Raw genomic sequence first — 21,624 nt, 5'->3', positions numbered from 1 at the left:
AGCGCTGTGATTGGCCCGGTCCTTCCCGGCGCCTCCTCGGGCCCGCGCGCTGGCGGGGCGCGCGCCGCGACGTAGTGCGCAGGCGCCGGAGCCGGGCAGGCTGTGTCCCGCGCTCTCCGGGAGCGACCCCTGCGGTGGCCCCTCAGGTGGGACCCGTGGCTGCCGTTCCCGGGGCGGCAGCCCGCCTCACTCGAGCCCTCGGGGACCGGACCAGGGCCCCGGCCTCCGTGCCCCCCGCGTCCCACCTCCGGCGGCCTGGCGGGGCGCTCGCGGGTGTGCCGGGAGCCTGGGCCCCGGGGCGCCGACCCCGCAGGTCCCTGTGGGCCCCCGTGGGCGTCTCCGTCCCGGACACTTCCCTAGACTGGGGGGGGGGCGGGCGGGGCGAGGGGCCGCCGGGGGGGGGTGCTGCTCCCGGCCTCTCCCCGTGCGCGGGTCCTGCGGGGGCCGGGGGGCCGCACACCTGCTTGGTGCGGGGGGGTGGGCCTGGAGGTGGTGGGCTGCGGGCGTCCTGCTCCTGGGGTCGGGGGGGGGGCCGGGGGGCCCTGGGGGCCGTGCCCGGAGCCGGGGAAGAGCTCGAGGTCCGTAGCTGTAGTGACCGGGAGCGGGGACCTTTCCATCGCTGCCTCTCCACGCTTCTCGCGGAGCCCAAAACGTGTGCCGGCTTCGTAGCCTTCATTTACTGGGTCGTCGGTTCATTCCGCTGATTTCTTGAGCACATGCTCTGTGCCAGGCGCTGTTCTCTTCCCCAGGACATTCCATGGTCTTAAACATGTTACCGGACACAATTCGTTTAATTTCTTTATGGCTTCCTTTGTCCCTTCGTGTGGTCAGGTCAGGGGAGCATAAAATTACTGATGGCCGGTTCCAGAAAAGCTAGGACTTGATCCTGGTTTGTTGAAATCTGCCCCTGCAAGTTGACAGTCTCCAAGCTTTATTTTATTCTTTCTAAGATTTTATTTATTTAAGTGGTCCCTACACCAACGTGGGGGCTCGAGCTCCCCACCCCAGATGAAGAGTCTCACCCTCCCTCTGGGACTGAGCCAGTCGGGCACCCACCAGTCCCCCAGCTTTAGAGACTGGATGAGTATGGAAACAAGTCTGTGTCCCATGTCTTACTCCTGCTTTTCCCTTCAGGAAAAAAACATGTTCTGAGCTTGACTGGATTGGGAAGGTTTTCTCTCTCGTATTATATACCCGTGCACTCACTTGTGTGTTTGATAGGGAATTAAACAATAGGGTATGTAGTTTGATTGACTTCAAGACTGTGATTCCTTTATGTGGTATTAAGATCATGTAGGAACAGAATCCTACACTTTTCAATGGAATTTTTACTTTTTCTTTTTTAAGGTTTTGTTTATTTGAGAGAGAGCATGCACAAGAGCCAAGGGAAGGTGGGGAGAGGGAGAAGCAGACTTCCTCCTTGCTGAGCAGGGAGCCCGAAGTCAGCCGCATCGCAGGACTCCTGGCTCATGACCGGAGCCGCAGGCAGACACTTAATTGACTAAACTGTGCAGACTCCTCTTATGTTTTTTTAAAATGCAAATGTCTGAGGTGTATTGAGCGCCACTGTGTCTCAGCTCTGCTTCAGGTCTTTGCAGCTGGCACATCCTTGTCTGGTGGGTACTGCTTTCCCCGTTCTAAGGGTAGGGGAGCTGCGGCACAGATTATTTGAAAAGCTTGCCTGAGGTTCTGCAGTTGTACGTGATGGATGCTGGATTCAAGTGCAGGTAGTCTGACCCCAGCGTTGGATTTCTGAGCCATGGGCTTAGAGCTTCACTGCGGTATTTTCCCTGGTTTGATGAATTCTGTCTTTCTTAGACTCACTGACAATTACCGTAACACAGAGAAGTCTATTTCATATTATATGTGGATATTGTTGGAACCTTTTAAAAAAGATTGTGAGGCAGGATTAATACCTGTGGTGTACTCCTTAGTGAAAAAGAAAATCCCTTTTTCTGTCCTGTTTTTCAGGTAATTGTTAATTTATAGCCTATGCTGTGAGGTGATGAGGAGGTTTTTGTTACTCTATGCTACACAGAAAGGACAGGCAAAGGCCATAGCAGAAGAAATATGTGAAAAAGCATTTGCACATGGATTTTCTGCAGATCTTCACTGTATTAGCGAGTCGGATAAGGTAAGCGGTTGCTCATTTTTACTGTATTTTATACGCGAAGTATTTTGGTTGAGAGGCGATGTTAAACAGCATAGTAGGCTACTGAAAGCCTCCATGCTCCCTTTTTTTTTTAAGACAGAAATTTTGTTAACTGTGTTGTAAGATTTTTGTCTTTTTTTTTTTTTATCACGTATAAGTGTAGGTTTGAGTTAGAACAGTGTCAAAAACAGACCAGTAACTACTCCTCAATCATGGGGAAGTAGTAGTGCTTGCCTTATCTCACAGGGTGGCTGTGAGACCTAATGAGGTGTTGTGTGTGTGCGCGTGCGCACGTGCGTGCCTTCCTACTCGCGAATCCCGGTGCCCTGTTTGTATTTCCCCAACATAGAAACCTTGCCCTTCATGTCAGAATGCCTCCAAGTGAAGGACCATGCAATGCTTTTGTGGAATAGAACCTAAAGTAAAAGTGTAAGGATCTAGAGAAGAGTCAACTTCTTTAGGTCAGGGACTGCTTATTTTTATGCTCAGTCTCTGCAGAAATTCCTGCCTTAGGTTACATAAGGTCATAACAGATCTGTATTCTTCTCTCAGTTGTCTGATTGAGTTCTCTAGATTCTACTGCTTTCTACAATTCAGTCCATAGCCGTCGGCAGGAGCTTCTGTATAAGCACAGGTAATGTGCCAGCCACATATAAGTCAAATTTAGCTCAGTACTTTAACAGTTACCCTGCTGGTACACTCACTCAAGTTCATAACCTCCTCTGGTCTCTAGTCCAAAGGACTAGATGTCAGCAGCACAAGTGAATTATAAACTCAGTTCATAGGAAAACCTTTATGTGTCAGGGTCAAGATGACCTCAGATGTAGCCACTCACCCAACACCACCCTCAGCAGGTCCTGTCATTCTGCGGTAACTTCAGTGTTGGCATTGCAGGTACCACATGCTAGAATATAATCTGAATCTGTTACTACAAACAAAGTTGTCAGCATCATTTAGCCCTGATTTGGCCCTGTGGGGTCACATCACCACCTAGGTCAGCAGCTATTTGAAAATTAGGTGAGTAGTACATGTTTGCTCTCCCCAGCTGATTGATTTCTCCAGTTCCTGACCCAGGTCTAAACAGATGGCTCTCTACTTCCTAGGTCATGGTAGTCCTTTCCAGATTAAGGTACTTTAACAAACTGTGTCATTTTGGTATACAGCTTGTGCTGTAGCCTGTAAGCATTGAATCACCTGGTAATATGTTAGCTCAGATCCTTGTATCTGCATGAAAGATAAGTGAATTCCTCAGACTTATGAGCAGTGGAGCTCGTGGGGTCATTAGAGATAGAGATAGTGAAGTACTCTTTTTGGAATATTTAAATTTAAGTGAGGATTAGAATGAAGAAGCTTGATCTCTGTTTATCCCCTCGGTATTCTGAGCTCCCTGGACCCTGAGGGAATGAGGGTAACATTTGCCCTTTCCCAACTTGGAAACGCTCTGCGCCCTCTGTGCTGTGAAGCCATGTGCAGCACAGATGACTGGCTCTGGGTATAGAAGACTGAGCTAACCAGCCTTGCTGGTTTGCCAGCCTTGCCTTGCTGATGTGTTAAGTCAAAACTATGTGCAGCCATAGATCCCTGACATGCCATCCTTGTTTTGTAGTATGATCTGAAAACCGAAACGGCACCTCTTGTAGTGGTGGTTTCCACCACGGGTACCGGAGACCCACCCGACACTGCACGCAAGTTCGTGAAAGAAATACAGGACAAGGCTCTGCCCATAGATTTCTTTGCTCACCTGCGGTATGGATTACTGGGTATGGACTGTGTTTGCCCTCTGCCTATGCTCAGTTATTACTGGTTTTAATTCTGGTATCTGAATGTATATAGTTGTATAGGTTTTGTTCTTAGTTTTTTATTTACACCTACACATTGTATGCATTTCTATAATGTGCTGTGTTCTGTGAATGCCTCCCCTATCTCCATCCCACAGCAGCACCTCTGTGAAGCCCCTAGAGTAGCATTAACCATCAGATTCAACCAGGAAAGTTTTCAGAATATCAGCTGCTGTTTCCCTACCACCCTCCACCCTAAAAAAAGCCCTGAACTGTGAATGCTGTTTTATTGTTTTCTTGTTTTGTTTAAAAACAAAACAAAACAAAACAAAACTCCCATGTAGATCTGATCTCCCTAAGAACCAGTGCCCTAGGATGATTCCTAATCCTAGCCACATGTCAGGATCAGTGGTGGGGGGCACCTCCAGTGATCCTTACATAATTGTTTGGAGGTGGGGCCCTGGCATCAGTGGTTTTAGAAGCTCCCTGGTGATTTTAGTAATTTGAGTGTGTATCCCAGGTTAGGAAACACTGGCTTGGAGCTCTGTAAAGTATAGGTTAGAAAACTATGATAAAGATCAGAAGGACTAGCTCAGCAAGATAGGACACTACAGAGAGAATTCAGAGCCTATATTACTAGCTGGTGATCTATGTTCTTTGAATCTTCTTCGAGAATTATTTGGGGGGAGAGTATCTGGTAAAGATGAATTATGCTGTGATAAGTAACTGATTAGAAATTTGAGGTTATGACCCTGGCTAAGATCTGTCTTTGTATAACTTACTCAAGAGGGTATTTTAGAGGGGCATCTGGGTGGCTCAGATGGTTGAGCATCCATCAACCGTCATCCATCAAAAGCATGGTTGAGCTTTTGGCTCAGGTCATGATCTCTAGGTCCTAGATCTAGTCCCAAGTTGAGCTCCCAGCTCATTTGGGAGTCTGTTTCTCCCTTTGCTGCTCCTCCTGCTTGTGTTCTTTCTGTCTTTCTGAAACGAATAAATAAAAAAGCTTTTAAAAAAGTATTTTAGAGTATATTTTTTATTCGAGTTTTTCTAATTTCTTTATTTTCTAGAATGAACATGTATGTATTGCTTTAAAAAAATTCCTCAAAAAAAGTATCCAACTGGAGGTACCTGAGTGGCTCATTTGGTTAACTGTCTGTGTTCAGCTCAGGTCATGATCGCCGGGTCCTGGGATTGAGCCTTATTTCAGGCTCCCTGCTCAGTGAGGAGCCAGCTTCTGCCCCACCCCCTGTTCATGTGTGCATGCATGCTCTCTCTGTCTTAAATAAAAATCTTGAAAAAAAGTATCCAACCATTCTAGTCACTGTTATGCCATTTATGGCCTCACATCGCGCACTCCGTTCTTGTTGGGAAAGTACATGGAGATGATTAAACAACTGAGATATTGACACTTTTAATTTAACATTTTTAAGGGAGCATGAAACCATTAGTCCATTTCCTGACCAGGAAACAGAAGTAGTTCCTCATTCACCTAACACAGAAATACAGGAAAAGATTATGTTGCAGATGCACCTCTCTATGCTCTTGATTAGGGGTCAGTAATTCACTAGAGGCCAGATGGTAAACATTTTAAGTTTTGCAGACCATGTGTTCTTTACAACAACCACTTTGCTGTTGCAGCTTGAGTGCTGCCATAAACTGTATGTGAACAAATGGACTTGGCTGTGTTCCAACACATCTTTATTTATAGAAGAGTTATTGAGTGGTATTTGACCCACTAGCTGTAGTTTGCAGACCTTTGCACCAGATCAGAAAAATCTGCAAATACAGATGTTACATTTTTTTAAACTCACCTAATTCTTGTTTTAAGGTTTCCATTCTTTTTTAAAGATTTTATTTATTTATTCATGAGAGACAGAAAGAGAGAGGCAGAGACACAGGCAGAGGGAGAAGCAGGCTCCATGCAGGGAGCCTGACATGGGACTCAATCCCGGGTCTCCAGGATCAGGCCCTGGGTTGAAGACAGTGCTAAACGCTGAGCCACACGGGCTGCCAAAGGTTTCCATAGTCTTAGATTCAAGGTTACAAAAATGTGAAATTCTCTTAACAAATGGCCAAAAAGTGTTTTTTTGTTTGGATGCATTTGATACTTCAACATTGTGAAATAGAAGACAGTTATTTGCGTACTTAGTATTACGTCAGAAAAAGTGAAGGTGTGTATTATTAATCAGAGCATGGGATGGTATTGTTTCAAGTATTTATCTGCTCTGTAATCTTTGAATTTATATGTTACTACATGTGCACTAATAGTCTATCTGTGCTCTTTAGGGCTGGGTGACTCAGAATATACATACTTCTGTAACGGTGGGAAGATCATTGATAAGCGACTTCAGGAGCTTGGTGCCCAGCATTTCTATGACACCGGACACGCGGATGACTGTGTAGGGTAAGAACAACGTGCTTCTCCTCTGCCACTTCCAGCCAGCCTTTATTTGTACTAGATGAAAGTTTGTGAGTTTATGAAATGTGATGACTTTTGACTTGGCACTGAAGATTTTATTTTGAAAGTGATATTTTCATTTTGTTAGCTTTTTTAGCCCTAGGACCACAGATCAACCTGAGCTTGATTTACATTTGTATTCCGTTGACTTTTTTAAGCGCCTCACCCATCTCCATACCTGCTAATGGAAGAATTTTGAAAAGATGCCACAGATCAGTTCTCTATCTTGAAATGTGTAGGCATTTGTAGGAGTCCACATTTTCTTTAGGAACTTTATTTTTTTTTTTTTAAATAAATTAATTTTTATTGGTGTTCAATTTACCAACATACAGAATAACACCCAGTGCTCATCCCGTCAAGTGTACCCCTCAGTGCCCGTCACCCATTCACCCCCACCCCCCACCCTCCTCCCCCTCCACCACCCCTAGTTCATTTCCCAGAGTTAGAAGTCTTTATGTTCTGTCTCCCTTTCTGATATTTCTCACACATTTCTTCTCCCTTCTCTTTAGGAACTTTAATAGCCTTTATGTTTGTTTCTCTGCCATGTGCACAGAGTGGGTCTTCACTGTGGGTCTTCACAGGGAAGGTGCCCAGCAGGCCATGCTTCACTGACAGAGGACACAGACCAGAGGCCTTTAGGGCATGCTACGTGCTTTGGCTCTCTTCCTTAACATCTTTATGAGCACTTGCCACGGTGCTAGGCAGAAATACAGTCCCCGTTTCCATTAGTTTACTCTTGTTTTTATAGTTCAGTATTATACCCTGTGTGCCATCTTTCAAATCCTCTTTATGTGTTTATTAAAAGATCTTATAATAGATGTTGTCCAACATAGTTTATCATTTAGCCTTCTGCTATTTCAGCAAATAACAGCACACCCACTTGATTTTTTTTTTTCCTTCTTGGTGCATATATTAACTTCTCACTCACTTGACCTTTATTTATGAATGATGACAAATTCAGCAAGTGCTTGCTTTTCTGCACAGTACCACCTTGCATGGTTGTGCTAGGGACGCTTCTCTTCACTCAGCCCACTGTCCACATCCACTTTCTCCATCCTTGGTAGGAATGAGCTGGATTTTTTCCACACCCCCAGCACACGTGTTCTGAATTGTGACAAAGCTCTACTACATTGCCTTGCATGTTTTGTCTGTCTATATTGATCTTTTTGTGCGTTTTTTTGTGTTTTTGGTTTTTGCCAGAATCCTGTTGCCATTAAGTGTTTTTTGTCTCATATGAGCCATTTACTTGCTAACTTCTTACAGAACCCGTTGGGCCTATCACTGAGTCCATATTTTACTTCTCTTCAGAGGCTTTCAGTTTCCCTGTTTATTCACTGGATTCAGTGTTAAGATTCCGGAGTGTGTTTTCCTCAACCTAACCACCTCACTTGAATTTTCCCTCTTCTAAAATTATTTTTAAGGAGATATCCTGGCTTATTGTACCAGCCAGCACATTGATGGGGTTAGGAACACAGAGTGGAGTCTAGTTACCTGCTTGCAGATCCTTGATTACCCCCCACCTCCCCTTCACTGACTGTGAAATCTTGGTCATATTACTTACCTTTTGTGTGCTTCACCTTTACAACTCTGCGAAATAGGGGGAAATAGTGTGTGTTCTGGAAAGTTTTGGGGAGGAACAGATGAATTGATACACGTTGTCCTCTTAGAATAATGTCTACGCTCTACTAAGTATTTTGTGGATGTTAGCTCTCTTGCTGGGAGGGTTACCGTCTTAATATGTCTGAGCTGCAAGAATGGCATTTTAAATGTAGCTGTCATTGTGGAACCCAGAATTTTATGTACTTGCTTTTCCAAAGGCTCTGAGGGAGGGATGTGTACTAATGAGATTATAGCCAGAGTCATAACAAGACCGAGGTCTAAAATATGCCTTTTCCTGTTATTTAACTTTATGAATTAGAATTTAATTGATATGTCCTTTGAATTGTGATGAAAAATGAGAAGGTTGGTCTTTCCAAGATTCTGATGGACGGTTTCTTTTTATTGTACTTAAAGTTTCACTGTTCAGGGAATACAGGGAATGTTGTTTGCTGGCTTATCCTACTTTGTTTATTAGTAAATATGCTACCATATTATAAAACATACCTATGATTCTTTCAGCTTTTCTAAAGGAAAATTAGTGTGGTTTTTTTTTTTCTTCCTTTAGACTCCCTGGAAATACTACCAAATGTTCAGGACTAGTTGAAGGTTTGAACTGTTTACTTAGTCAAAATACTTAGTATTAATCCAGAGTGATATCCTGGTGATAGTTTAATCAATAGGGGAAAAAAAATTAGTAAATGAGCTAAGCAAAAAAAAATGGTACATTTGACATATGTGAATATGTGATATCAGAGTAGACTTGGATTTGGGTTAAGTGTCTTAACCTCATGAGAATTTCACATGCTTACTTAAAATTACAACTTTTGAAATAAAGATTACCAACTACATTTTAAGAAGCCAAGAACAATGCCATTCCTGTTACTATTACTAAAATGATTTCATTTCTTTTCTGACCGTTATGCTCATTTTATTTACAGCTAAAATGCTAATGAACACAGAATAATGTTTTTAACTTAATTATGAGTATATTATGTTTTCTGAATAGTCATTATTTTTGGTGTTTCTGACTTTTGCATAGCATTCTGCCAAATAGACTGTCATTTTCCTATTATATATTTAAATGGAGAACTTAGGCATTTGTTTTTTTTTTTTTTTTCCTTTTTTGTTATAACCATCAGTTTAGAACTTGTGGTTGAGCCATGGATTAACGGACTTTGGGCTGCCCTCACGAAGCACTTTATGTCCAGTAAAGAAAAAGAGAGGAATGAAGCTCTCAAGATGGCATCTAATGCCTCCCAAAGGATGGAACCTGTGAAACCAGAATTATTATATATTGAATCACAAGTTGAACTTCTGAGATTAGATGATCTGGGGAGAAAGGATTCTGAAGTTCAGGAACAGAATGCAGTGAATAGAGATCAGTCGAGTGCTCCGACAGCAGAATCTGAGTCCTCACTTACCCACTCGATACCCCCACTCTCACAAGCCTCTCTGAGTATTCCCGCCTTACCACCAGAATATTTGCAGGTGCATCTGCAGGAGTCTGTCGGCCAGGTAAGTGGTTTTATTTTATGCCTCATGCTATAGAATATTAACTTATCAAGGGTGCTGCTTTGTTGTTGTTTATTACATTACAACAGAGGTCAACAAACTGGCTTGCTGGTCAAATGTGGTTCACCCCATGTCTTGGAAGTAAAGATTTATAGGAACACAAGCCTGCCCGCCCATTCACATGTTGTCTGTGGCTGCTGCTCCACTAAACTGGTGGAGTTCAGTGGTTACCAGGAGGCTGTCAGAGCCTGAGATGGTTGCTCTCTGGCCCCTTACAGAACGTTTGCCTGTGCCTTGCAGAAGTGCTTGTATTACATCTGTCTTTGAAGCAGCAGATACTTAAGAACTCAGTTTCTCTGTTATTTTGGAGAATTGTTTCTCATTTTAGGTGTGAGTCAGGTGGTGGCAAGTTGCTGTGGGCACTCGGGAGATTACCTTAGCTAAACTTGAAGCACTAATTTACAGTCAGATCTCTTTTCCAGCATGGACTTTTGATATCCTGGGATGCTTCACTTTGTGGATTATTTTTTATCTTGGTAATACCTTATAGGCTAGTTTTTGCCTGTTTGAAATAGTTTTCTTTTGTCAAGTGTATTTCTTCTACCAATAAAGAACTACATCTGAAACTAAGTATGTACTATATGTTGGCAAATTTAATTTAAATAAAAAAGAAGTGCCTTTAAAGTAGTCTGCAAATTTTGAGCATCGGGTTGAATAACAGCTGATGTCTGGCTACTGTGTCAGTATCTGGCATCCTGAAACTCCTTCCAGCGTGCCTAGAATAAATTTCCATTGCAGCCAATCTTTCCATGAAGAGCCACGCCCTCTTTCTTTAGAGTGGCTGATTGTGGGGTTTCACGTGGGCTTTCTCTCATAAACCGCACCCCCTCAGTGCAGAATCCCTATTTGTTTCTTGATTCACTTTTAATGAAGCAAGGCTTAGACATCTGAGAGGCAATTTAAATATAACTTTCTAGTACATTAGAGCTGTTTGCCAACACTTGTTAGGATAGTGTTTTTTTTTTTTTTAACATTTCTTTATAGTGTCTTCTAAAGGATTCAGATAAACGTGTTTATAGAAACAATTATCAGGTATTGTTTCCCACTTATGCCTCATTGTTGTGCAAATTTAAACGTTAAGTGAGGTAATTACAGGTTTGGGACTAGACCTGAGTGCCCTAGTAAACATAGGGTTGGATGGTGGGTGTGGGGCGATGGTGGGCATGGAGTGGACAGGCAGGGTGGAGAGCCCCATGTAGCAAGTATGGATGTGTGTGGCAGAGGGATGTGGAAAGTGATTTACCTGCCAGGGCAGTTCAGCAGGAGGAGGCTCTGAGAACTTTTCTGTTATGGCAGGTGTCATTAAACAGGCTTCAGTTGCTGGTAATGTGGTTGAAAGATTTTAAAAATCTCAGCTAGTTAAGGCCTATTTGGGTATGTTTGCTCAAGGGATACACTTGGAAAAGGGGTTGGAAAAACATATATGTATACTTTTTGGGGGAGAGCATCCTCTTGGGATCCTCACATTAGGGAACCAAGGAGGGGAAAGGGGAGCAACACTGGACAGAGTGGGCAGTTGGGCTTTAGTGTTGGCTCAGCCAGTTCCACTTCATACAGCATCTGGTCCCCATTCCTGGTGTCTCTTTCCCTGTGGGGTCTCTGGATCGTGTGGTTATAAGCAGCAGGGCCTCTTACCATACCATCCCTTGGATTTGCCGCACAGCCCTTTCCTGGTCTCCACCCCTCTCACAGCTGGCTGTCTGTTGTGTCACCTGATGTCTGGGTCGGAGCAGTCGTCCCAGTTAGTGGAAGGTGTTGCTCTAGATCCTAAAGGGCCTTCCAGCTGATAAACTCTCCAGGTGAAGTGAGGTACAAGATGCCTAGTCCATTACTGGAATGGGTATCCTGTTGCACCCCAGGATGTTGGACTCCTGGACATTGTATTTAGAGCACTGGCCCCTCGGTCTGCACAGGGCATGGGCCTTACCAGAGACTCTCATACACAAGCCACTGCTTGCACCTTTAGTCTGATTAGCAAAATGTCTCTGATGTAGTGGGCTGGTGTGATGTTTTGCTGAATGTCCAGATGTTCTGTGTTGATTCAGACTGTTAAAACAGCTGGCAGGAGCATTAACACAGTCTTGTAGCAAAATTGTAAGTGGAAATTGTTCCAAGTGAAAGTGTGTGGTCCTTTTTAGGGATAGAGATGGGAAAGAGCACAATGGTTCAGTCTCTCCAGCTGCCATGTGCCTGAGGCTATATTAATCTGCTCCAGCCCAGGAAACCATCCTGCACGGAGGCTGCAGTTGGGGCTACTGCTGGCTTGTGTTCCTTGTGGTTCATTGTCCTCCCCCAGGTTCCGCTAGGGTGTTGCAGGGACCAGGTTGGTCAATTAGATGGAGACCATACCTTGTTCTATACATTTTTAGGGATGCTATTGATACCTGCCATTCCTCAGGATGCTGTATTCTTTACTTTCTGCCTTCGTGAGGGGAGAGGAAGTGTTATATTCAGAGGTTTCCTTTTGGCCTCCCCACTATATAGCGCTTAACCATAGGCCAAGAACTGAGTGGACCCAGGGCACTGGACCTGGTCCAGGGTTCCTGTTTACTGCCTGGCCCTGCAGGCCCCATTCTGGTGCATGACCCATGATGACACTGGGAGTTCCTGAGTAACAGCATAACTTGGACCCTCTTCTAGAGCTTCCTGGGTTATGTGGTGTTCCCCTTGGCCTAGTGTACTTTTACCATCTGAGAGAAGGACTGGGAAGCCTTATTGAGTACAGTTTTTGGGGTGTTGCCAAGTCTCCCACCTTTCCTGCTCACTGTGATAATTATGTCTCCCTCCAACCCCGCAGGGCCTTGCTGGCTAAATGCTCCTACCTCCCTCTCTTCTTTGGTGGTTTGGGCTTTCCCAATGTTGGCCCAGTCTGTTAGCTCTGGCCAGGAGAGTGGCCAGCCCTGAGCAGCTCTGTGGTGCCCCTCACCAGCATTGTCCTGCTGGCCTTGGCAGTGGTATACGCTCTGGGTGCACCTGGGAACATCATCATCTGATAGATTTTTACTCTTCGTAGTTTCATCCACTCTATTGTGTCTACTTCTGAGCTTTTTAATCCTGTCTTCTAATGTTGGCCATGGAAGTCCCAGCAGTTCTGCCTCATTTAGTGTGGACTTTTGCTTTCTCCTCGTCCTCGTAGCCATCTCTGAAGGCTGCGGCCAGGGTGTTAAAGCCAGTGTCCTGGGATAGTGTTCCCAGTTAGCACATCCCTTCTGTCCAAGTTGATGTTCTACTCTCCTTGGTCCAGGACCTTAACATTCTGTCTCATGCATACTTTGCTGGCTTCTGCTGGTGTGTGTGGCTGCGCCCAACACTTTCTTCAGAGCGTAGCCCCTCGCCTGTGTTAGTTGGCCCAGCACATCTGTGGCCTGCAGTGTCATGACTCAACCCTCATTGGCCTGGCAGTCGGAAGAGATGGGATGCAAGAGTGGGGCATGGGCGCATCCTGTAGAGGTCTTAATGCAAGAAGGAAGTCTTGCTCTTCATAGGAGGAAGTCATTTCTGCAGGCTCAGCAGGTTCAAGGGAATCTAAGGATTCAAGATTATCAACCCATATGTCCTCCCTCCGCTGCCAGGAAGCCATTCTTTGCCCGTTAGGCCTTTAGCATTCTGTCAGGCTGCAAGAGATGAGCAGCTTCTTTGTGTGCTACAGAGGATGTTCTCTGGCTTCACACTTAGTGTTTAATTGTTGATTAATTTTTCTCAGTTTTTTGCATAATTTCCAGAGGTGTCAATGAGGTTTGGCAAAACCCACAGTTCTGCTGGTCTTATCAGTGCCATTTCCCCATAGATCTCACGCACTAGCTGTAGTGTACTGGCTAATGCATTCCCTTTAAAGCGCACCATCCCGCTTTGCTCTTGCACTGTCACCTTGTGCTCTCACGGGTGTTGCGTGCTCACTGTCAGCCAGGTGGGTAATCCAGCTCCAAACTCCCATTTTAGCCTTTTTTCTTGAAACCACTCTAGCACCGGCTGTTACAGACTGGGTTCCTTTGAATCAAACTTTATGATTATTTTTTAGGTTATCCCCTTGGGATCTTCACCTTGGGAAATGGAGGGGACAGAAACCGGAGAGGACACAATGAGAAGTGGGCTGTGATACATCCCAGCAAAGGCCCCAGCCACCCTCACGGGGTTCTCTGGAGCTGGGATGGCCCTTCAACATTGTCTTGATTTGGGGCAAAGGGGCTGGGCCTTCATAGTCATGGATTAGTCATTGGATGTGGGCTACCTTTGAAAGGAGGTGTGACCTGGAAATGCTGAAGTCCCTCTCAGAGGTGACCATGAGCTGGCCGAGGACCCTCTGTTGACAGCATTCCCAGCAGCCTTGCTGAAGGCTGTCTTAGGTGGGGGGCATTGCTAGTGCCCCATATGTGATGATTGTCAGGCTCTAACCCTTTTCTCATTTTTTTCCACATAGCCATTTATCCAATATTGACTGATTAGCATTTTGTAAATTTCTATCTGCAACAGAACTTAGGAACATCAAGTTAGAAAAGGAGCAGAAATAGTACAACAAATTTGGCTTCTTTGCAGTTTCCCAAGGCCTGTGCTATCTAATACAGGAGCCACTAGCCATACATGATCATTTAAATCCAAATAAATAAAAATAAAAGAGTTTAGTTCCTCAGGCACATGTGGCTAGTGGCCTCTGTATTGATCAGTGCAGTGTATTGATCAGTGCACTGGCCGCCACTCTGGGTTCTTATGAACACCTGTGCAGGGGTCTCCCAACTTCAAACATGTCCTTTCCTTTAGAATCTCCTTCCTAAAATCATACATGCATATAGTCTCCTTTTGCATGGTTTATTTGGAAGATTATTAGACCTTTATGTGAAAATGCTAATATCTGATATTTCCAATAAATATCCCAGAAATTTGTCTAATAGCCAAGGAGTTTAAGGTATGGATGAGCTGCTGTCTTTTCTGAAAGATTGAAAGACTATTGTTTGCAGTCATTTGCCTTAGAAAAGAATACTTAAATATCTAGGATATTTTATAAGATCATGTAGATCTTACCTAGACACTAAGTGAAGCAATGGCAAGTAGAATTGAAACTGTATTTAGTAATACTTTATCACATTTGTTTCTCAAGGAGGAAAGCCAAGCATCTGTGACTTCAGTGGATCCAATTTTTCAAGTTCCAATTTCAAAAGCAGTTCAACTGACTACAAATGATGCCATAAAAACCACTCTTCTGGTGGAATTGGACATTTCAGTAAGTTAGAGAATTTATTTCTCAGTACCATTATGTTGTCAGGAAGTGCGGAGCCTGGTGTGTTGTTGTAGTCTGCACACTCAGGGAGGAGAGCCTCTGGTAGGATATCTGATCTGTCTGTCCTCCCCACCTCCCACCTGTTCTCTTTTCGCTTCAGGAAGGGGCTAACATGAGGAGTGACCCTGGAGGTGACTCAGCTTGAAAAAATGGTGTTGCTCCCTTACTCAGGAAGCCACGAAAGAGTTCTAGAATCAGAACAGGATTTTCCACTGGAGAAGAGGCCTGAGAAAGGCACCTGCTCGCCTGAAGTCAGCCAGCAGTTAGAAATAGAGCTCAGACCAGACCGGCCTAGAACGCTTCATTTCTCATAGTGGTGGTCCTCATTGCTTTGAGAATCTGGAAAGAGTCATGGTCCACCCCTGCCCCCCATGCCCATGCCTTCTGCATAAACATTTTGTATATACAGGGCCTTACATGCTGCCTCTCTCAACTCCATCCATGAGCCCAACCCCTGCCCCAAACCACTAGCCTCAGTTAAGAAGCTAATTGCTAATCCTGTAACCTCAGTGCTTAAGTACATCTTCAAAGTCACTCAGCTGTATTTCAATGGAAGGCCTGAGAAGTGGGTTGTGCTTTCAGAAAAGGTTGTGTCAGGGCTGTCCATGTAGATGTCTTTGAACTTCTAATAGGGAGAAAAATGACAGGCATCAAAACTACATGGTTTGCTTGTGTATCATTGAGTAGTTTTGCATTCCTTTGGAACATTTTAATAATCCATATTGTTAAATATTCTTTGTAGGGATCCCTGGGTGGCGCAGCGGTTTGGCGCCTGCCTTTGGCCCAGGGTGCGATCCTGGAGACCCGGGATCGAATCCCACGTCGGGCTCCCGGTGCATGGAGCCTGCTTCTCCCTCTGCCTGTGTCTCTGCCTCTCTCTCTCTCTCTCTCTGTGACTATCATAAATAAATAAAAAAAATTAAAAAAAATGTTCTTTGTACACCAAAGCATTTTGCTTTTTATTCTGTTCTATACTTTTGTCATAAAAATGGTGAAGGTTGGCCAGTAGGTGGTTTAGTCTTTGCCCCTCACAGGCCAGGGCTGTGAGCATGTGGGGTCAGAGGTCTCTCTGGATCCTGCCCTTGTTCTATTTATGTTATAAATAGCCATGAGGTGGAAGGTGGCTCCTCCAGCCCATCTTCATCACAGTACCAACCAGGTGCTGTAACTTTTATGTTTCGTAAGAAAAAATAACGTGTCATCTCTCACCCCTCCTCTTCCCCTAAAGAAAGGAAACTGAGAACAAGTGCAGACTGCCTTCAATAGTTTCTCTCCTTCATAATGTATGTTTTCTTAAGAGAGATTTTTACATTGATTGTTAAAATATTACCTAGGCATCTTTTTTTTAAAATATTTTTTTTCTTTATTTATTTATGATAGTCACACACACAGAGAGAGAGAGAGAGTCAGAGACACAGGCAGAGAGAGAAGCAGGCTCCATGCACCGGGAGCCCGACGTGGGATTTGATCCTGGGTCTCCAGGATCGCGCCCTAGGCCAAAGGCAGGCGCCAAACCGCTGTGCCACCCAGGGATCCCACCTAGGCATCTTAAATGAGAAAGATTTTAACTAATGTAAAAAATACTGAAGTGATATAAAGCAAAACATTGGATGACTTTGATTTTTTTTTTTTTTTTTTTAAAGTAACTCCTGGGGCAGCTCCGGTGGCTCAGTGGTTTAGTGCCGCCTTCAGCCCAGGGCATGATCCTGGAGACCTGGGATTGAGTCCCACGTCGTGCTCCCAGCATGGAGCCTGCTTCTGCTGCTCCTCTGCCTGTGTCTCTGCCTCTCTTTCTCTCTGTGTTTCTCATGAGTATATAAATAAATAAAATCTTTAAAAAAATAAAAAAATAAAGTAACTCCTGGGGCATCAGATGGGCATGTGACTCTTGATCTTGGGGTTGTAAATTTGAGCCCCACGTTGGGCATACAGATTACTTAAAAAGAGAAAAAAAGTAACTCGTAATGAAAGTAAATTTGTTCAGTTGGGCTTGTTTTTTTGCAGTTAGAATCATTTGTTTCTAATTCATAAAAGGATCATATAATAAAAAACATTCTTTTGTTTCCCCACAACGAAAACTGTTTAATATGGGCTTTTTTTTTTTTCATGTTTCTTCTTTAGAAAACAGATTTTTCCTATCAACCTGGAGATGCCTTCAACGTGATCTGTCCCAACAGTGATTCTGAGGTACAAAACCTACTGGAAAGACTGCAGCTCACAGACAGAAGAGAGTACTGTGTCCTCTTGAAAATTAAGGCAGACACAAAAAAGAAAGGTACAGCCCTGATCTCTTCTTAGGATGTCATTGGGCTACAGGTTGGAGGTCACAAGTGCAGGGGAGGGGACCCCCTCCCTGCACCCTAGGTGACAGCTACACAGGTGGTCCGAGCACTTGCCATGGGTCAGTGGGCAGAACACAGGCACTCGCTGGCTTGTGGGTTTTTTAACTTTCACATGAGGTATGCTGAGTGGGATGATAATAGATTTTATGCCTGTTTGAACAGTGTTAGACAGTAAAAATGCATGTAGCTGTAGTCTTGAAGAAGCTGGTAAATTGTTGGACTGGTTAACTTTTTGCAGTTAGCTTTATTTTGTTTTTGAGTTACATAAGAGTAGTCCTACAGTAAACTTATTATGTGAATTTTAAGTTTTCTTATCATGTGTATTTCTCATAGCATATTTAATGCTTAAAATTTTATTTTCATGATTAAAGGAAGTTTTATATATATATAGTTTATATATATATAAGTTTATATATATATATAGTTTATATATATATATATATATGTATATATTTGCATACAACCTTGAATTGGAGTTCCATCAGTTCTAAAATTCTTTTTGAGAATAATACACAGTGTTAATGGACAGGTGCCATCTCTTGGCTTTTTGTTCCTTGGCTTTGGATAATTTCCCTCTTAATTTGGTATACCTAGATTTGGTATCCTTACCAAAGATACTAAAGATCTATCTTTGGTAAATTAAGGTGTGGCTAATAATACTATTGAATTTATAATTCTTCTATTTTTTTTTGTAAGTTTTTTTTCCCCTTATGTTCATTTTGGAAATTTTTTTGACTGCATAAACATTGCCACAAATCATATTGTGTACCTTGGTAGCACAGTAATGTAAAGTATACAGTTGTGTTTTTAAGAATGCAAAAACCTCTTAATCCTTTACTTTCTTTGTCACGGACTCTCTCCTGTCTACCTGAAAAGGAGCGGCCTTACCCCAGCACATACCTGAGGGACGTTCTCTCCAGTTCATTCTGACCTGGTGCCTTGAAATACGAGCCGTTCCTAAAAAGGTACTTTTCTTTGGGTAACTAAAAGTATACTTAGCTCTGTGTAGGATTTATTAAATCTGGTGTTTGCCCTTTGAAGGCTTCCAAGTATGGCTTTTATAGCATGTTTTCAAAATAGTTCCCCAAGGTATATGATATCTTTGCAGCTGTCATAGACAGATATTTTTATGTTGTGTTTATATTGAAATTTTGTTTTTTGTTGAAATGAGATTTTTTTAAAGTTTTACTAGATATTTTTTTATAATAAATTTATTTTTTATTGGTGTTCAGTTTGCCAACATACAGAATAATACCCAGTGCTCATCCTATTTTTACTAGATATTAACTAGATGTGCTGCATTAATTAGTGATTAAAGTGACCTCAGATGATGTTATGTTATCCAGGTGCACTTGACCCTTTTTCTAATTGATGACAGAAAGCTTATGAGAGGGCAGGCTTTCCCCTACTTGCCACCCATTTAATATTGAGATCTCTTCCATATGAAAGTACATAGTTACTGTTAAATCAGACTCTTCAGGAAAAATGAAAAGTTCTCGTGGATTATATTGATGTTTAGATGAATGTGGAGGGAGAATGATCCACTAGATGTCAGTAGGATGCTGGGAACTGTATTTTAAAAGATGGTTGTAAATGATTCCTTCTAACCCGGTCCCTCGAATGGGTATGAATGGGGGTGACTTCCCAACTATGCTTTGCCGAAGCTCATAAATAGTGCTGAATAAATAGCTGAATAGCTGCCCTCCTCAAGGCCTTTTTTATGGTCTGTCTTACTAATGTGTTTGTTCCATGCAGTCTTTGGGAAGCAAACTCCTTTGGAGAGAAACTCAGTCCTAGATATAATTTGAATAAATTTAGACTTCACTGTCATGAGAACTTCTTGATTAAATACAGCAAGTTTCACAATTTTAGTTCAGCTCTACTATTTAATGAAGCATGTATATGTAAACGTGTTTTTCTATATCATCATAAAAATTCTGGTGGACACAAAATAAGTAACATGGGAAGCCACAGTCTTTTATAATCAAATCCTTAGGGTTAACACTTGAATTGTGTTTTGCTAAACAAAAAACAAGGTCCTCTAGCATATGTGCTGTTCTGTGACATGCCGTCTTTACCTAAATAAAAGTTGAGAGTTTGTATACCCCCGCGTGGAAACTGTACCTTACCAGGGGTCTGCGCAGACATGGGGTGCTCCCTCATCTCACATGGTTTCCCAGTCTTGTCTCGTGTTTGGTTCCAGGCCCAGCATTTTGAAGAAGGTGTGCAATTCGTTGGTCTCAGGATAGTTTAGACAGGGCTTCCGAGCTGAGCCACTGGAAACCTGTGACCCTCACAGGAGGAGTGGTCTCGTCCACCCTGTGAAGGGAGTCCAGTACACGAAGATGCTTAAGCCTTGGAATAAAAAGTACCTGTTAGCATTTCACTTAGAATTTGGTGTACATTACTTCATTGCTTTGTTCTTTAAGAAGCCTGGAGTGGTAAGAGCTCTATATGTCCTATTTGGAATATGTTGAAACCAAAAGTTGTTATTAACAAATTTGGTCTTTTGTCCAGGAGTTTGGACTTGCCTCTCTCTTTGGAGCTTGGGATTCAGGATATTATTGCTTTGCTTTCTTTGTTTATATTCTTCTCTTTCTACAGTGTGTCTTAGGTGACAGAGAGAGTCCACGTGCAGGAGGCTTCTTGATGTTCTGGCCCTGCCTGTCTTTTCAGCCTTTGTTCCATGTCCCCATTGCCCTGTACCCGTATTGAACTGCACGTAGCCCCAGAAGCCCATGCTTTCATGGAACTGGGCCATCTGCTTAGTTCCTCTTCACTTTTGTTCCTCTCCTGTGGCCAGCCTTCATCTCAGGCTTGCATCTGGGGTGCAGAAGTCCCTGGCATTCTGCGTGTGTTCCTGTTTGGGTCGTTAGCCTATTGCACACTGTCACTAACCAGCAAAAGAAGTGTTGTGCTCACTGCCTGTTGTATAAAGAGGACTTAACAGCTGTCAAATGAATATAGAAGTCTAGCTTGTAATCATCAGCTAAGACGAGCAAATATTTGTCTTGAGTTAAAACGAATTTGAGATTTCTGATTCTTGCTACTCAGAGTAGACATGTAATTTGAGATCATGTTTGGGACTGATTAGATTGGTTTAGGAAACTGGAAAGGTAACCTAAAGTAGAACATGGAGGGTGGTTTTCCTTAACAGGTTGACATTAAAGCAAATAGTAAGTTAAATTCTCTTTTCCTGATCCACTCAGAAGAGTGGTGTCACTTTTTCTTGGATAATTTGGGATGTCCCCAGGTCAACACTAACCAGAGATTGTAGAGCAGCCTAACCACACATGATACTTTCTGTCTGCTTGCTTTGCCATGGCCACAGGCATTGTTGAGAGCCCTCGTGGACTACACCAGTGACGGGATAGAGAAGCGAAGGCTGCAGGAGCTGTGCAGTCGGCAGGGTGCAGCCGATTACAGCCGTTTTGTGCGAGATGCCCATGCCAGTGTGTTAGACCTCCTCCTCGCTTTCCCGTCCTGCCAGCCGCCACTCAGTCTCCTGCTTGGTGAGTAGCCATGCTCCTGGCCCCTGTACCCAAGGAGCCTTTTTGTACAGAGCACTCTGGAGTCTGTCTGGCATGTGAGAATGTGTCTCCGGGAGGAAACATTGGTTTGTCCTCAGGGCCTCCAAGAAGTTGGAAAGAATCCCTCTGCCAGGATTATCTCTTTATGTCTTCCCTCTCCCATTGTCACTAGCATTTGCTCTCTTACTATAGCCAGTCTTAATTATCTTTCTTTGGATCAGCATTCAGCATCTTTTCTATTAACTTAGCTATTTTCAGAAAGAATTTTTTTTAGTCAAATATTACCTAAAAGCGAGTGTCCCAAGGGAAAAAAAAATTTGTTTTTTTTCAAAACTGATGAACCCTAAATGTAACTGACAAAGGATAATGAAGTATATTGTCTATGCAGAATACAAAAATGTCACCCTCTGGGCAAGTTTAGCTCCGTGTTCTCCAAGGGTGACGGGGACCCTTCATGTTGTACCAGTGCAGGTGGCCTTTTCAGGATGGCTCCAGGCTTGAAGCTTGCAGGAGACTTGTCATCAAATAGTCCAATATAAGATGATTCTAGTTTTTGTTCTCATTGTCTCGTGGGGTCTTCATTCCAACAGAAGAGAGAAGATCCTCTCTGCAGTGCTGGCCAGGGGAGGGCTTTCAATGGCAGCCTCTGTAGGAATTGGAGACACTGACAGAGGGCAATGACTGAGAATTCGACAGGATTTTTTTTTTAATTTTTAATTTAATTTAATTTAATTTAATTTAATTTAATTTAATTTAATTTAATTTTTTAGTTATTTATGATAGTCACACAGAGAGAGAGAGAGAGGCAGAGACATTATGGAGAAGCAGGCTCCATGCACCGGGAGCTTGACGTGGGACTCGATCCCGGGTCTCCAGGATCGCGCCCTGGGCCAAAGGCAGGCGCTAAACCGCTGCACC

The 21,624-nt window shown here is 43.4% G+C and overlaps 1 protein-coding gene across 4 annotated transcripts in view; it reads left to right on the top strand.

Moving 5' to 3' along the window:
* Positions 1-47: 47 nt before the first annotated feature.
* The window catches only part of MTRR (5-methyltetrahydrofolate-homocysteine methyltransferase reductase), a 39,404-nt gene continuing 17,827 nt past the window's right edge, over positions 48-21,624 (top strand). For all 4 annotated transcript variants that reach the window (XR_008662161.1, XR_008662162.1, XM_055308078.1 and 1 more), the window contains exons 1-9: positions 48-146; positions 1,972-2,134; positions 3,759-3,912; positions 6,220-6,337; positions 9,130-9,505; positions 14,655-14,777; positions 16,956-17,109; positions 18,053-18,141; positions 20,508-20,688. Coding sequence is in view for 2 of the 4 variants with exons in the window: in XM_055308078.1 (XP_055164053.1) it covers positions 2,006-2,134; positions 3,759-3,912; positions 6,220-6,337; positions 9,130-9,505; positions 14,655-14,777; positions 16,956-17,109; positions 18,053-18,141; positions 20,508-20,688 (1,324 nt within the window). In the remaining 2 variants the exon portion in view is untranslated. The remainder of the gene's footprint in view (positions 147-1,971; positions 2,135-3,758; positions 3,913-6,219; positions 6,338-9,129; positions 9,506-14,654; positions 14,778-16,955; positions 17,110-18,052; positions 18,142-20,507; positions 20,689-21,624) is intronic.

This window comes from Nyctereutes procyonoides, unplaced genomic scaffold (assembly GCF_905146905.1).
Source record: "Nyctereutes procyonoides isolate TBG_1078 unplaced genomic scaffold, NYPRO_anot_genome, whole genome shotgun sequence".
Lineage (NCBI taxonomy): Eukaryota > Metazoa > Chordata > Mammalia > Carnivora > Canidae > Nyctereutes > Nyctereutes procyonoides.
The sequence above is the reverse complement of the archived record's forward strand: the minus strand, read 5'-3'. Positions and strand labels throughout refer to the sequence as shown.